Source organism: Exophiala oligosperma (assembly GCF_000835515.1).
Source record: "Exophiala oligosperma strain CBS 72588 unplaced genomic scaffold supercont1.2, whole genome shotgun sequence".
In the NCBI taxonomy this organism is placed as follows: Eukaryota; Fungi; Ascomycota; class Eurotiomycetes; order Chaetothyriales; family Herpotrichiellaceae; genus Exophiala; species Exophiala oligosperma.
This window is the reverse complement of record NW_015622819.1, coordinates 1,662,282-1,678,095: the sequence shown is the minus strand read 5'-3', so window position 1 is coordinate 1,678,095 and position 15,814 is coordinate 1,662,282. Positions and strand designations below refer to the sequence as shown.

Sequence of the window (15,814 nt, the reverse complement as noted above, 5' to 3'; positions counted from 1 at the left end):
GGCTTGATCAATACTCCGAATCTGATTCAAATGAAACAGAAGTATCCAAAGAGGCTTCCGACAGAGATAATCTTCCCAATTGTTCCACGCACAAGAACAATCTGAACCCGGCGTCTACATGTGCGGTGGCCAAGAATCAGTTCTTGAGTAGCAAGCGATTGTTGATCTGATTGATGCTGCAAGTGACCGTCTGGAAGGGCGAGCATGCTCGCTCAGTCGTCCTCCCGGCCCAAGATCTCTATCTCCAGATCTGCGTCAACCCGCGTCCTCAGCGGTCCAAAAGTGTGGGGTTCCTTGACATTAGTAATAAAAAGCAGTGGTCACACCCACGGCTTCTCTCCCTGGACAGTATTACTTTAATCTCACCTTACGTATTGTATTACTTTCGCAATACGAGTTGAATCATCCCTCCTGCCCTTAACACCAGTTATTCAGCAATGGAGCAAAGCTCGAGTCGTGCGTACCGTCGGCGAAAGCGCAAGTTGGCGTGTAAATACTGCAATTCTCGCCATATACGATGCAAGATGCCAGAGACCTCCGCCAGGGGAGGGAACTACGGTCAATATCAGTGTCAAGCTTGTCTGGATGCCAATAAAGAATGCGATCTCGGAATACCTACAAATACAATGTATCAAGAACTCCTTCCGCAGTCTCAACCAACACAGTGTGAAAGAGCCAAGGGGAGTGGCACTTCCGCCCGCCATCATCAACATCGTTCCAACTTTCCCCGATTGTCACATACACAGCCATTAGAGCACTCCGATCACCATCAGAACATACAAGACGGCATCGCTCTCAGTCTATCCGCAGTGGCAGGCGAAGACCTTTCATTTTCGCCTCGTTCCAACAAGAGCACCCCGGCCCAGGAAGAAGGGTCGGAGATGATCCTCGTACGATTGACAGATACCACGCAGCAGGACAAGAATGAACCTGGCCAGACTACCAAAACGACCACCGACAGAGTCTTATATTTTGGAGACGAGTCGATCTGGTCTGATAGCCTTCGAAGAGCTCGTAGCAGCAAATCGAGGTATCCTGAAAACCGACAGCTTCTGAGCACCACCCGATTGGTAGTGGACAGTAACAACATCCATTATTCAGTGCCTCCGACGGTCAGGGATCAGCCGCACGACATTCCACAGGATGATGATCTCGACGTGCAGCTGGAAGAAATCAACCTACTCCAGAGGAAAGGGGCCTTTTCATTGCCACCTCCCGACATCCAAAGGAAACTCCTCGACGCGTACTTCACCTGGCTTTATCCTTTACAACCCATCCTCGATAAAGAGAGGTTTCTTGACGACTTCGACAGGGGTCAAGCACCCATCATTCTCCTCCAGGCATTACTATTTGCCGGCACCACCTGCTGTGACGAAAGCATCATCGTACAATTCTGGCCAAGTCGCCGAGCCGCTCAATCTACCCTTTACAGGCGGGTCAGAGCGCTGTACGACGCGGATCACGAACAGGATCGGGTCACGATTGTGCAGGTTCTCTTCCTCATGTGTTTCTGGTGGGGGAGTCCCATGGACAAAAAGGACTTCAGCCACTGGCTGGCGGCATCTATACATCTGGCACAAGTGACTGGCATGCATCGGTCGTATGTGATCCAATCCCCCACGCTTTATCTATACACACATCGTGAGAGAGCACGAATATATTGACTGACTGTCATTTCTTTCATCTCTCAGAACCAAGAACTCTCATCTATCCACCAAAGACAGAAAGCTCTGGAAACGCATCTGGTGGACTTTATATGTAAGCCATATATTCGATTACGCAGAAACCCTGTCAACACACACAGAAAGAGAGAGAGAGAGAGAGAGAGAGAGAGAGGGAAAAATGGGTTCACTAAGTTATGTACTCTCTAGGTACGCGATCATTTCGATGCTGCGTCCGTGGGCCGACCCATGATCATTAATGACGACGATTGCGACGTTGAACCGTTATGCCTGACTGATTTTGAATGCGACGAAAACGAAATACCACCCCTAGGAGCTATGCATTGCATTGAAATGATTAAATTGGCGACTCTAAGTACACACATACACACTCTTCCCCCCAAAGTCCCATGCGAGAGGGACTCAAAGCTAATACTATTGGTTAAAGTCGGCAGAGCGATTCGAGCCGTCCGATCGTCCCGTCAAATTCACAGAGATCCTCCCATTATTGAATCCAAAGGAGCCATCGATGATGATCTTTCGGCTTGGGAAAAGCAGTTGCCCGAGGAGCTACGATACCGCGAAGGAGAAGAGCGTGGCCCACAAGCCATGCTGTTTGCAGCAATGCTCATGCTGGGTCTGCAGTATGTGTCATCATCCTGCCGTTCTTGTCATCTCCCGTTTTCTCCTTTTTGCTAGCGTTTGGTATTGTGGCTGACGATGAAAATAAACCGTGATATCAGTTTCTGCCGGATTATACTACATCGAAAAGGCTTCCTGGACTACTCGAAACAAAAGAACGAGACCACCACCACCCACTCAATGGTCCCGGCGTCTGCCAATGTCGTGACTCGTATCGTCGAAGAATTACTTAGCGAGGGTCTCCTGCCGCGGGCACAAGTACATTTGTAAGCCCGACCTTTTTTCAAGACATGTGGTTGTTGTGCTCTACGGAGTGTCTTCGATTTCATCTCCACATTGGCATTGCGTTTGTTGGCCAAGTGACATTGACTTCCTTATTTTTCTAACGGGAACGATACAGAATCGCGGTGATTTTTGCCTCCTTCACCATCCATATCGTTTCGATGGAGCAAAGCCAGGGAGCACGGAGGAGGGTCCTTCAACACAAATCCAAGATGTGCCTGTTAGGTCTTGCAGAGTTTCGAGACTATTGGCCGTTTGTGGACTGGATGTATCGACTATTCAGCAGCCTACTACACTGGCTGGAGGTCGGAGACAACAACGGCGGCGCCTCGTCATTCGAGGGCCACAATCAGGGACCGTGGACAACCACCACTCAGCTTCGTCCGGATAACATGACTCTACAAGGAGCCGCTGAACCGACGAACAACAGCACCACCACTGACGTTACCAACACTCTCGATGATAATAACGACACGGCCATGTCGTCTCTCCCACCACTCTCTTGCGAGCAAGCTGCAACAAATTCCGTGCCCGATGATGCTCAGCCCGACCAACATTCCGGAATGCTCCAGCAATTCATGTCCGGCATGTTGACATCGGAAAACTTTCTTGACCCGTTCATGATGCCACTGCCACTGGAAGATCTAGATTGGGAAGATCTCCCGACATGGCCAACATAGCCAACCAACCTGGTGGAGGAAATCCCACATCTTCTGGACGAATTCCATACGCCGTTACTTACCTATGGTGGTAGAAAAAGGGTCGTTTCTGTCCCGAAGGATGGATTTTGTATACATCCCTTGACACCACAGAGTAAACTCTTCCTGTATCTCAATACAGAGGTCTTATTTGCTAGGTATCAATGACTTCAAATGTTGGGGGGAAAAATAACTTTGTCCAACAATGGAACTCTAGTCTGGATGCCTTATTCTCTAACCCCCTTTCTAAGGTTATATTAGCTGAATTGTTTACCAACATTGTCTCGACTGTGATCTTGAGCAATGTTCTTGGGGAGAGTTTTTTGTAATAGCTAGGTGATGGAGTGGTCAGGGCTTCGAAGTCTCATCGAGTGTTTTCCCCTTTTCAAGTAATCAGGTTTCTACGGAGCACTCTACCATGGTTTGCTAATTCCCATAATCAGTCTCCTTCTTCGAAAGAGGGGTTTCGGGATGAGTCTTCTTCTGTTGTTTTGTCTTTGTCTCACTCCTACTAAGGCATACCATTTCACTTGGCTGGAATTCGCTCACTTTACTTTCATTGTACTGTTTGCTTTACATCTTCCTTGCCTGTTTTTGGGATGATGAAGGGTAGATGAGACCATAGACACCCGTGAGTCAGTTGATAACTTGATCACACCCCGGTCTACCTTCTTCCCGATTTCGCTTACCATTCCACTTTTGCTCCTTCCATCTTTCATATTGCGACAACTTTCTCGTCTTTCAACAACAACAACCTCTCTCATGCGAGATACAAGTCCATCTCGCTAATATGGCTGTCCTTGGCAAGATCGAGGTGACAGTCTCCAGCGGTGGACGGGTGTTGCCAGAATACACCGTTGATCCAGACGTCGTCGAGAACCACGAGGCCGCTAAAAATGGAAACGCACCCATGTTTGTCAAATACATCGAGTCGACGCCTGGAGAAGAGTTTGCCATACATTACAAGCTACTAGCGGGTCAAGATTTTGGCACGGCTGATTACATTGGACTCAGATCATACTTCGATGGTACATACCTAGCAGGATCAGTCTTCGACCATTTGAGATATGTGATGAAAGGATCACTATCCGCCACCAGATATGGTGCGCAATATGATGTCAATGACCATACGTCGATAGAGAAGCACTTCTTCTGGAAAGAATTGCAAACCAGTAAGTCGCTCGAGCAACCAGTGGCACGGCGCTGACATGCCCCAGCCGAAGAAGCACCTCTCCAGGGCACTGAAGACTTCAAGAAGTATGCTCAACTGGGGACCATCAGGGTGGTTGCCGAACGAAAGAAAACGGTTTCTAGGCCACACAAAAGACAGGAGAGGTCCAGGTTGAATGAAGGGCCTGTTCCTCAAAAGGCACTCAAAGGTCAGGCGGTCGGATCCACCATAGGGTAAGACATGGTTTGCTGTTCATGGCGTAAGGCTTGTGCTAAGAGACACTGCCTAGTCTAGGTCCAGAGCGTCCTGCCGAAAGAAACAGAGTCAGAAATGGGGTGCAGGTTGATCAATATCCTCTTGCCATCTTCGTGTTTCTATACAGAACCAAGCGTATGCCACAAATGTTTTCTATATGCACCATAGCTGACACGTGTAGGTGACTTGCAAAAACTCGGAGTCATTCCAAGAACACCAAGTCCCGTCCCACTGGAACAAAGAGATATCAACACTTTGTCGAACGAGGAGCTGAGAGTGCTTGTAACACGCCAGCAGGTAAAGTAACTTCCGGCCATCTTAGTGAGGTTGCACTAATGCTCAGCTGTAGGCCGAGCTTAAACTCAGTCGTCAAGAGACGAAGACCAAAATCAAGCAAGATCCAGACTTCAAGATCAAGAAAGAAGCTACCTCAGTCAATGCCAACGGTATGTTAATCCCTAGACTGAAGCGTGAGGCTGCCGACCCAAATGAAGACAATGACAATGATATCGTGGTCGTGCGCTCAGAGAAGAAGCCCTGTATCGAGCCGGAGGTCATTGACTTGTCTGACTAAAGACTAAGTCCCATTCAAGGAGAAAGAGATGACTCAACTCGGAGTCTGAAGAAGACATCAGCAGCATTTTGGAGGTATTTCGGTCGGAGATTCATGGTGCCAAATATGACGATAGCAAATGCGGCGGAGCTCTTGGTATCGGAACTCGGGAAACATAATATCATGAAGAGTCCTATGACCTGACTGTGCGGACCAAGAGGCGTCCAAACCAGACCACATCATCCCAAACACCGGATGGTTTATCAGGCGGAGGCTCAATAGAAGCATCAGAAACCGCACTAGCAGCGTCGGCATCTTTTACCTGAACTGTAGTTTCAACATCAGACATTTCAGGCTTTTGGTTTCCAGCTTCCAAGTCAACATCATGATCTCGTGCACTTTTACTGCCACCTTCGGAATCCGGAAACTCCTCCAGCCTCAGAAAGACGTCCACCACACCGTCCATCCACCGCCCCAGCCTGTACCGTGAGATTTCGCGCCGGACGTCTTCCTCGTCTTCACTGTCGAATTGCCCTTCAAAATCTAGTACTCCGTACGGGTCGTCCTCGAACTCGTCTGCGAATTCACTCTCCACTTGCGCCGCAATCTCCGCTTGAGTCTGTGCGTCGTCCCAGTGCGGCATCGCCTCTTCGTCCATGGATGTCTGGGGAGCGGGTGTCATGGCCAGCGACCTTCGACTGCGTCTGCCTGCGTGACTGCTCCGTCTGGACAAACTCGGCGTGACCCGGCCAGAGCGGGGATGTAATCTTTGGTTGTGGTTGAAATCCCTCTCCTCCGCGTTCGTCGTCGTAGCGGGGGAATGCAACGAAGTCGAAGAGTCGCGTTTCCCAAGCCACGATTGGCCCTTGGACTCGCGCGATCCCTCGGTCAGCGCGAGACCAGTCTGGATCAGCCATGACGATTCGGACGTGTGGAGATGCAGGAGACCGGACCTGGACGCGTTGATGTTTCGATGTCCAAATCCTTCGCTCGTCAGGGCCCCCGAGGGTGTTGCGAGACCACCAGCTCCGGCGAAATGCGCGTGCGCGTGAGGAGCATGTGCGGCGGCGGCGGATGTGTCATGAACAGATACGGCACTGCGGATCTTTTTCCGTAGACGGGTGCGAGAACTCGCGCGCGAGTGTGCCGCGGAATGAGAAGTCAGGATCCCACTTGGAGACGGCAGGCTGGAGATCTGAGAGATTGACGTGGTCGTGTGCAGTTCGCTGGTCGACGGGTCGAAGTAGGCGGCGTAGTCGGCCGGGTCGATGGGGTATTTGGGCGTCAAGGGTGCGAGGGAGAGGTGGTGTAAGTTGGGGTGGGAGCGGCGATGTGGACCGGGTGCGAATGAAGAAGATCTGGATAATGAGGGCGACTGCGGCATAGCACAAAGAGTGTCAGTGTTTGCGTTTCTTGGGGAGGGTGTTTTGCCCCGGCTGGCAGTAGAACTATAAAATGCCAAATGGAAGAAGAAGTAGTAACGTACCTCCATTGCCCTAGGTGTTGAGGTGGACGGTGCGCGCGACCAATTTGAGGTAGGTCAGGTGGTAAGACAAAGTAGGCAACAGGAGCAGGGTGGGAGCAAGTTCTTCAGCCTTCAAAATGGCAAAATGGCGAAGATAAAAGAGGTATATATTGTTCTCAGAGAAAAGAACACGACGAAGGTGGTGGTGGTGATGAGTAGTTTGTGGTGGCGTGGATGATGGAAACCGAGGCATGTGAAAGGAGTGACAACTAAACATGAGGCAGGTTAGCCGAGATATACTGTACCCAGTGCTCATATGACCGTACTCCCTCCCCTACATATGGTATGTTCAGTGGATACAATATCAACGCCTATCCTACCTACGAAGTCCTTAGGTAGGAAGGGCTCGTCAAGATTTAATCTCCAGTTGACACAAGGCAGTTGGAGTAGAAGAGTCAAAATTCCTACTCATCTCCAGCATCAATGAAGTTCGAATGTTTGCAGACCCACCCCATCAGGTGGAAGAACTTCTCCGTGCATCCAATCCATACAGAAGCAGTCTCCGACCCATAGCCAATACCCATCAACCTCCCTCAGTACTACAGGCACATCGCAACCGAGCAGGATACATACTACGTCACCTTCGACCGCGTGGAAAGGGACCATGAGATAGCGATTGGTCGATGACACGGTGAACATACGAAAGTGAGTTGTAGACTGCAACCATCTTAGCAAGCTCGCTTCTTCGAACATGTCATCGTCGTCGAGTGAATTCTCGAGGCTTTCAAGGCTCATCTCGCACCATGATGTCGGCACTTCATCCGTCCAGAGTCTCGGTCCTGAATCGAATACCAGAGTGCGCCAGAACCTTTCTGTATCACTGACTCCCGCACCTGCAGCGGCGCCTCCGCGAGTCCCAGCAAAGTCCATCCATCCTCGGACTTGCTTGATTAATGGTCTGGAGCCTCTTGCATAGGTTAGTCTCTCGCCGAGGGCGGTCCAGCACTGTGTCACGTAATCTGAGGGTTCCTTTATGGTATCGATCTTGTGGCCGGTTATCGTAATTGCTCGGCGATCAGGGGAAAACCTGTATTCGGTAGGGCGATCTGCGCTTGCCCGAAACCGACTGCTTGTGAGGTGATCGATTGAATAAACGCCGCGAAAGTGCCGCCAATCTGGCAACCATGATGGCCACCCTGGATCGTGGTGAAGTGAGAAAGAAGCACAGAGAATATTCAGCGGACCATGAGCCCGCTTCGTCAGCCGATACTGCCCGAAGGACACAATGCCCACACCTTCAGACGCATTTAGATCCTGCCCGGGGTTCTCTAGCTGGTTGGATAATTCGTCGACACTTCGGGGTGCTGAAATGCAGTAGTCAACCACATCCGTAAAGACCTCTTCAACCGTCCGTTCATAGTCGACGTGAAACACGCCGTCGTACGGTCTCGTAGATTCCTCCAAGAAACCGAGAAGAGCGTAGATCTGGTCCTGCGGCTTTTCAGACTTGGAAGACCAGAATGTCTGCAAGACCCCCAAGAACCAGTCGGGAGTTTTGGGATTTGCCCTCGTTCGTCGTAGAGCGTTCACCATTCAAGGAGTGCTGTAATCGAGTACCTCTTCTAAAGCGTCTGGTAGTCTTCGGCTTTGGTCAGCACGGGCGCGGTTGAACCTTAGTTGGCGTAGAACTTCTATCAACCAGTCCCAGGGAATGGATTTGCTGCCACAGCACAAGAGCAGTTTCTGTGCAAATGCTATTTCCTGGATAATCCACACTCTTACCCAGAACCGCCGCCAGAGAAGGTTCCTGAGGGCGGCCCATACGTTGTCAAGAGCCGGATTCTGCATGGCCTCCATGAAATTTTCGCGTACTGGAGATCGATGATGCTGCTCTTGAAGAAGGCAGGGTCAACGTCTTGGAATGTTTGTTCGATCCATTCCATCGCTCTGTCGCTGTCTTCGTCGGCATCACCAAGCCAGACAACGACACCTTTAGCATTGTGGAAAATCTTCCTCATTTGCGGAACTTGTGAGCTTTTTTCGGTGTTGTCATCTTGATTGATACTGACGGCATCGATCCATACTACTCGCTCCCGACGCTCGTACCTCAGGCGACATAATGCCTGGTACAGATTTTGGGTAACACGGAACATACCCTGGTGTCGATCGTCTTCAAGTAAAATCTCGACAGCATCATCTTGAGAACCCCACATGTATGAGAGTGCCTCGTACCCGGGTGCTGTGATCACAAGATGGTGGGCTATCGAGCACCGGATACCTTGGGTTGCTAGCCCTGGGACAATCGTGAGAAGCCGAATCTCATCAGCGGGCGATGCGAGATTCTTATGACGGTACGCCATTGCTTGAGAGTAGATGACAATCAAAAAGGAATCTATCTCCAGAATTTGGTATTTCTGCCTTCACCAGCCGGGGATACGGTTCCGCCGAAGGGCGGGCGCAGCATTGCCAGGCACAGCCACCGGCGGTGCGTTGTTGGTATGCTCGAAAGATCACATGAAGTGTTGTGCATGGCTTCATCTCCGTGAAGAGACATCAATATTTACTTTCCATCAAATGTTTGGATCAACGTATCCGATAGTGTTGATACCGTGGGCGTGAGATTGCCCGAAGAGAAAATAATAAACGAAGTGAAGAATACGAAGCAAGGACTCCAAAATTATGACAGGAATACCAAACTCCAAAATTGGGGCCAAGGAAGACGATCTGGTCATGGATTGCTTCCTAGCATATACTTCCACAGACATCCAGTCAAATTGATATCATGCTCGAGATCAAGCGATATATATATATAAACTCAGACGAACCAGAGCGGCTCGATACTTCCCATCTACTCGGCCAAACTTTTCAAGAATGTCTTTCTTTCCGGGAGTCTATGAACTTTTCCGGATCTCGCCCTTATTTACCACGAATGCTTCCAGCGTGGCGATAGCAGACCACAACCGATTTTGAGCCTCTGGGAAAACCAGCGATCTATCACCGTAGAAGACTTCATCATTGACCTCCTCGGCATGTCGCGGCAGACAGTGCATGAACTTCCAAGACTCGTTCGCTCCGCCTCGTTCAGCCATAGCATTGGTGACCTGATACCCTTCGAAGGCCTTTAATCGCTTAACCTTTTCTTCCTCCTGGCCCATTGAGATCCACGTGTCGGTGACGATGACATCGCATTTGTTGACCGCTTCTTCGGGCACGTTGGTCTCCTCCAGTTTCCCGTCGCCTTTGGTACTATTGATTTCTTGTTTCATTCTGTCCGGAATCTCATAGCCTTCGGGTGTGGCAACGGCCATGTTGATGCCCAACTTCTTCGCGCCGATGCACATGTCGAACAGCACGTTGTTGGCGTCACCCACCCAGGCAATCTTCAATCCCTTGAGGTTCTCCGCCGACGAATTGAAGCTTTGTGTGAGGGTCGCAAAGTCCGCAATGATTTGCATGGGATGGTATGTGTCGCAAAGTGCGTTTATCACCGGCACGGACGAGTCCTTGGCCAGGTTCGCAATGTCCGCGTGTGGACCGACTCGCGCCACGATGGACGACACCATGCTCGATATCACTTTGGACGTGTCGTACAGTGACTCATTGACTCCGAGTTGTATGTCATTCTTCCCCAAGAACATGGGATGTCCGCCCATCGAGGCTATGGCGCCTTCGGTCGACACTCGCGTGCGGGTGGAGAGTTTGGAGAAGAGGAGTGCGACGGTCTGGCCGTAAAGAGAATTTCGCAGTGGCCATGCTGCATCTGCTCTGTGGGTTTTGTGGTGGGTGGCATTGTTCACCAGCGTGGCCAGTTCTGTCGACGTGACCTCCGAAAGGGAAAGAAGATGTCGAGGTCCAGAGGAAGAAGCGGAGGTTGAGAATAATGAGCGACTTTGTCGCTGCAGCGGTCGGACGAGGGAGGGGCGAAGAGGTGGCATGTTTGCTGAAGTTCAGGATAGACGGCGGCCGTGAAACATCTCCCACGAGATGTACTCGTAGTTGACTGGTAAAAGGAATTCTGAGTCACATCATTCACTGATGCGCAGTTGGAGGATTTTATTTTAAGCTTATCGTCAAGCTTCGTTGATCTCCCGTTGTCGTTTAACAAAGCGCCGGGTTCCTCAGCCTCGTTCTAGGAAAATTTTTGGTTCCTTCAGGGCCAGGGATTGTCTACCTAGGTACTTGGCCTTGACCTTCAATCATGGCTAAGGAACTCCTTGATAAACCTATCCTCGTCCTCGACGGAGGTCTAGGGACAACGTTAGAGGACGAACATGGGATCAAGTTCTCGTTCAAAACCCCGTTATGGTCATCCCATCTTCTCATTGAAAATACTTCAACATTACGAAAAGTTCAGCAAGACTTTGCCAGCGCCGGAGCTGATATCATTCTTACCGCAACTTATCAATCTAGTTTTGATGGATTCGAAAACACCAAAATGTCCAATAAAGACGACGACAGCATTGGTCTTGAAGAAGCAAGGAAATATATGCTCTCAGCAGTCGATCTCGCTCGGGAAGCCTTTGTTGGACGACCAGGCCTTGTCGCGTTGAGTCTCGGGGCTTATGGTGCAACGATGATCCCAAGTACAGAGTACAGCGGTGCATATGGACCCATGAACGGGGACGACTTGTTCAAATTTCACATGGATCGAATTTCGACCTTTCAGGACAACCAAAAGGCGTGGCAAGAAATCGACCTCGTTGCCTTTGAGACCTTGCCGCGAATCGATGAAGTCAGAGCCGTTGTCAATGTCATGCAAACGACAGCAAACAAGCCATATTGGATATCTTGTGTTTTTCCGAATGATGATCGATGTCTGCCCGATGGAACAACAATAGACGAGCTGATCGAAAGCCTTCTTCTACCACCGAAAGGAGGAGCTCGACACCACCACCAACCTTGGGCCATTGGAATCAACTGTACAAAAATCCACAAGATCAGTAAACTCATCAATGCATTCGAAAACACTTCAAAACGATCATCACTCGATCTACCTAGGTTGGTACTTTATCCGGACGGTGCTGGCAATCAAGTCTACGATACAAAACTACAACAATGGGTCGGAGATAACAGCGACCAAAAACCTTGGGACCTTCAGATGGCTGATATCATCCAAGAGGTCACACAGAGGGGAGCATGGAAAGGAATCGTTGTCGGTGGATGCTGTAAAACAACACCGTATCATATTCAACAACTGAGAAAGAGGGTAGACGCTTTGAAATAACGATTTGCGCCATGAAAAACACATATAGCGTGTATGAATAATACATATACGGGCTACTATTGCAGAGAAAAAGGAATGAGCGATGCTCCGGATAGAATTGAAAGTGTGAGTCTTCTTTCTCTATGACTGTGTTTTATGATCATTCCTCGTGATAACGGGAGCCGAACCCTTTTTATCTTTCGTTGCGATCCGCAACTCCCAAGTCTGTCAGAGCGCAGATTATCGCCCTCGCGCTGAGCCAGTTCGATCATGGGTCGAGAGCCATGGGCTCACCACCAGTATTTTCTGGGTTAGCAGGTGTATTAGCAGCTTCACCATCCGCATTTCCCCCAGCTTCTGTCTTGACTGTCTCTACGAAATCTCGTCTCTTTCCCCCAATGCGTTCCTGCTTGAACTTGTCAATTTGTTCTTTGATGTCGGTAGCTAATGACCAGGTCAGTGACATATGCTGGCAACGTAGGAGCAAAGTCGTGTGTGTGAGAACTTACCAGGAATAACGTCCTCAATCTTCAGGGGGACTCGATTGAAGGGGTCGTGTGGGTCGCTCAACAAATGACTGCGAATTGTACTGCGATCAATCACAATTTTGCTGACTGGCAATCGTACCGGGTCTTCCATCAGGGTATACATCAAAGGATCAAGATACTCGTCTGGAATGTCTCCGAGATCGGCATCAGCTGCCTCGTCTTCCTCCTTGGCTTTCTTGATTTTTTCAATCAATCGAGCCCACTTATTGAGTTCCTCCGGCGCCTTGAGGACGAACTTTTTCAAGATATTGCCTGCGGCAGCGAAATTTCCCGGCTTGTATGAGCGACCATCACGGGCCACAGCCAGAATAAAATTCTCTCTCTCGCCGAGGTTGAGATAGACATCAACGATCTCACTGAGGAGAGCTTTCGGATTGAAGTTATACTCTTGCAGATTGTCGACTTTGAGCGATGTACTCTTAGGGCCAACCATTGCGTCAAGGTTGTAGTCCAGCATGTCTGCCAGTCGCTGTACAATTTCCGGCATTGTAAAAGCATCGGCAAGAGCCTCGGTGAACAACTTCAACATGTCGACCGTTTCGTTCGTCAACTGCATGTACGATTTGGCTTTTCCTTTAGCCTGTTCTAACGCCTCCTCCTTTTCTTGCCGCTGCTGTTGATCCAAATTTGTACCAGCAAGAGCCAGTTCCTTGGATAAGTCATAGATTGTATGGAAGGATGTAAAGGATTCATCCAGCACAAAAGTGACATCGTTCAGCAAGAGATTGACAAACCTCACAAAAAACTCCATGTTAACTTTTGCTTCACGGTAGAGATTGTCCCGGTAGACTGTGTTGGGCCAGATACACTTGATGATTTGAAAAATCTCGAATCGAACGTTGAATTTGTCGAAGAACTGCCCATGACCGCCCATGAACTCGGCCTCAATGAAAAACTTCATCAAAGAATGCAGGAGATGCTCTGTGGCAAAAGGCAAACTGTTGTACTGGTCCGCTAGTATGCCCCGGCCGCCCTGACGCCAGGACCACGTGCCTCGAAAGAGGATCGTTACCAACGAAGCTTTCAAGTAAGGGTTCCGAATGTACTCCGAATTCCGCAGAAATGTGATACATAACATGATGAGCTCATCAGACTGTGTGGACGAAATGACTTGCGGCATATTATACATGATGAATCCGAAATTGCCGCTGATGATATCCAGGAAATACTCTGGTAAATTCTTGAAATGATCGGGCTCTGTAGTAGACAATGGAAGAGTGAGCTTCTCTTTGGGATATTGTCGATGGCTAGACACTTGTCGAAGGAGCCAGACTGTCACGAATCGCATAAACTGCATTGAACGTGTCTGGGCGTGTTCGTCCAGCAAGACACCCTGGACAGAATATTTGTAAGCCAACCCCCTATCGTGCTGATCCTTGTATTTTTTGAGGGCATTTTCGAACATGGTCAATTGTGGAGGGTTGTTGACATATTTGTGTCTTTCGGTTTCAAACTGCTCGATTTGTTTGGCCATGTGCTTGAGGTCGCGATCCATATCCTTTAGCATGTTTCGAGCCGCCTCAGACCCGTAGTGATGAGCAGCAACAGTCAGGAAGAACAATTCTGAAATGAAGTTGTTGTCGCCTTCAAGCTGCTCTTCGTAGAAAGCATCCGACTCGTCCTGATCCGCATTGACCTTGGTTTCGTCTTTGATATCAACTCGAGGATGTCGCCTCAAGTAATCGATATCCACACGGTCCAACTTAGAAAATTGTGCGTCCATGAAAGGTTCACAAAGTTGGTCCAGACACGTATTAACATTGATCATGAAACCGTCACTTGACACTGTTGCCTTGTCGACCCGCATAGCTCTTCGCTTATGGTTCGAATTAACGATGAGAGCGAACCAATCAAGGACTTGTTCTCTTGCCTCAGGTGAACAACGAACCAAGATGTTGATAATGTCAAACAGCTCAGACTGGTGTGACCTGAGAGCCATCTGCAATGATTGCTGTGCATTTCTAATTCTGTTTGGATCCATCGTCCGTGGCCCCGTAAAGTATTGTTTAGTGACGTCGGCTTGGAGGGGAGATATCTGGAAATATGGTCCAAGTAAGGTTGCAACCTCTAATTGCGCAGCTGGCACTGACTTGTCGACGAACATGGGTGACTGTGTAATGGCAATGGCCACAGGCTTGTACCTAATCAGATGGCGCATCATTGCAGTGTAACGTCGATAGTCGCTATCCATCGTCATCTTTGCAAGTCTCCGGCTCAGTTGCTCGACGGCTCGCACGAAGGTTTCCTTAATTGTCTCATCGTCATCGAATCGGGTGACAACTTCGGCCAGGAAATCGTGACATACTCCCCGATCTTCGTCCGGATCAGCGAGGAGATGATCAGCCAATGCGGCATCACCATCGTATTCCGTCCCGAAGACTTCTGGAGTAGTAACAGAGAGGATACACCAGCTCATACATAATCTCTGAGCCTCCTGAATAATGGACCACTTTTGATTCTCGGAGGTTTTATCCTTGACTCCTTTGCCCAGTCGGGTGATTCTCTTCCAGCAGCCAAAGAGCCAGTCGTGGGGCGTTACCTTCCCAGGGTTACTTCCAGCCTCCATGATCGCTTGCTCAAGCAGATCAATGTTTAATAACAAAGCCTTGTCATCAGCCTGTAGCTCTTCTCGTAGTTGTGGCAGGGGGTGAAGCGTCTGGCCGTGGATGTCCTTTGCTTGTTGGGGATCAAGGCTCAGACGGAAAATACTGCGCAGTGTACGATCTTCCCACTGTTCGATAGTCTCATTCGGCCTAGCGGTCTGTCTGGAGCCTGGTCTCTCTATCCCATCCATCTCCCGCTTCTGCGGTGTGACGTTCGCGGGCGTTATGGTTATTCGGGTGGAGGGCGCAGGTGACGGAGCACTTGATGCGCTGACGGAGGACGTGGGCTTTTCTGTGGGCGTGCCAGGCTGCGGCGAAACATTCTGAGGTGTGGAGGGTTGTGGTGATGGCACTGACTGCGTTCCATCTTGATGTGAGGCTGCTTCTTCTGATGACTGCGGCTGCTGCTGTGATTGCTGCAATTTTGCAAGTCTCTTATTGCGGATCTGGAATCTGTCAGAACTTCCTTAAACCAACACACCTTACACACCTTGTCCGAGTCCAGCGGAAGGTCCGACATTATTGTGATAGGATAGATGACAAATGTGGCGGAGGTGGTTTGTAGAGGCGGAAGAAGGATCTTGGGGTAATGAAGTCGGAGATACGACCAGTATTCGTAGTATATTTCCAGCCGCAGCCTGATGCCGCCTATCGAAGCCCGGTGACGTCCATAGAAGGTGCCTAGCTACTCAATTCATTGGCCGAATGGCTCTATCGCACAGCCTTGCAGCCT

The 15,814-nt window shown here is 49.6% G+C and overlaps 6 protein-coding genes across 8 annotated transcripts; 3 read left to right on the top strand and 3 right to left on the bottom strand.

The window, feature by feature from the left end:
- Positions 1 to 524: 524 nt before the first annotated feature.
- Positions 525 to 3,552, top strand: PV06_02062 (uncharacterized protein; the record flags this gene model as incomplete). The annotated part of the gene is made up of 6 exons (XM_016402709.1): positions 525 to 1,600; positions 1,692 to 1,758; positions 1,872 to 2,037; positions 2,110 to 2,305; positions 2,405 to 2,569; positions 2,704 to 3,552. 6 exons carry the CDS (start codon positions 525 to 527, stop codon positions 3,263 to 3,265), a joined length of 2,232 nt encoding a protein of 743 aa, XP_016266606.1. The 3' UTR covers positions 3,266 to 3,552.
- Positions 3,553 to 4,073: 521 nt separating this feature from the next.
- Positions 4,074 to 5,283, top strand: PV06_02061 (uncharacterized protein; the record flags this gene model as incomplete). The annotated part of the gene is made up of 5 exons (XM_016402708.1): positions 4,074 to 4,455; positions 4,501 to 4,687; positions 4,744 to 4,844; positions 4,891 to 5,006; positions 5,059 to 5,283. The coding sequence occupies 5 exons, from the start codon at positions 4,074 to 4,076 to the stop codon at positions 5,281 to 5,283; spliced, it is 1,011 nt and encodes a 336-aa protein (XP_016266605.1).
- On the bottom strand, positions 4,301 to 6,926 carry PV06_02060 (uncharacterized protein). The gene is made up of 2 exons (XM_016402707.1): positions 6,749 to 6,926; positions 4,301 to 6,637 (listed from the first exon to the last, which is right to left on the bottom strand). Exons 1-2 carry the CDS (start codon positions 6,752 to 6,754, stop codon positions 5,456 to 5,458), a joined length of 1,188 nt encoding a protein of 395 aa, XP_016266604.1. The 5' UTR covers positions 6,755 to 6,926; the 3' UTR covers positions 4,301 to 5,455.
- Positions 6,927 to 9,433: 2,507 nt separating this feature from the next.
- On the bottom strand, positions 9,434 to 10,747 carry PV06_02059 (ornithine carbamoyltransferase). Its single transcript, XM_016402706.1, has one exon. It carries the CDS (start codon positions 10,660 to 10,662, stop codon positions 9,619 to 9,621), a length of 1,044 nt encoding a protein of 347 aa, XP_016266603.1. The 5' UTR covers positions 10,663 to 10,747; the 3' UTR covers positions 9,434 to 9,618.
- An 87-nt stretch (positions 10,748 to 10,834) lies between these two features.
- On the top strand, positions 10,835 to 12,054 carry PV06_02058 (uncharacterized protein). The gene has a single exon (XM_016402705.1). The coding sequence runs from the start codon at positions 10,926 to 10,928 to the stop codon at positions 11,949 to 11,951; it is 1,026 nt and encodes a 341-aa protein (XP_016266602.1). The 5' UTR covers positions 10,835 to 10,925; the 3' UTR covers positions 11,952 to 12,054.
- PV06_02057 lies at positions 12,044 to 15,649 on the bottom strand. 3 transcript variants are annotated; one of them, XM_016402702.1, is made up of 3 exons: positions 15,572 to 15,649; positions 12,440 to 15,527; positions 12,044 to 12,374 (listed from the first exon to the last, which is right to left on the bottom strand). In XM_016402702.1, exons 1-3 carry the CDS (start codon positions 15,599 to 15,601, stop codon positions 12,199 to 12,201), a joined length of 3,294 nt encoding a protein of 1,097 aa, XP_016266599.1. In that variant the 5' UTR covers positions 15,602 to 15,649; the 3' UTR covers positions 12,044 to 12,198. The 3 variants fall into 3 exon arrangements, with proteins under 3 accessions (XP_016266599.1, XP_016266601.1, XP_016266600.1); XM_016402704.1 differs by having other exon boundaries at positions 12,440 to 15,649; XM_016402703.1 differs by having other exon boundaries at positions 12,044 to 15,527.
- Positions 15,650 to 15,814: the final 165 nt, after the last annotated feature.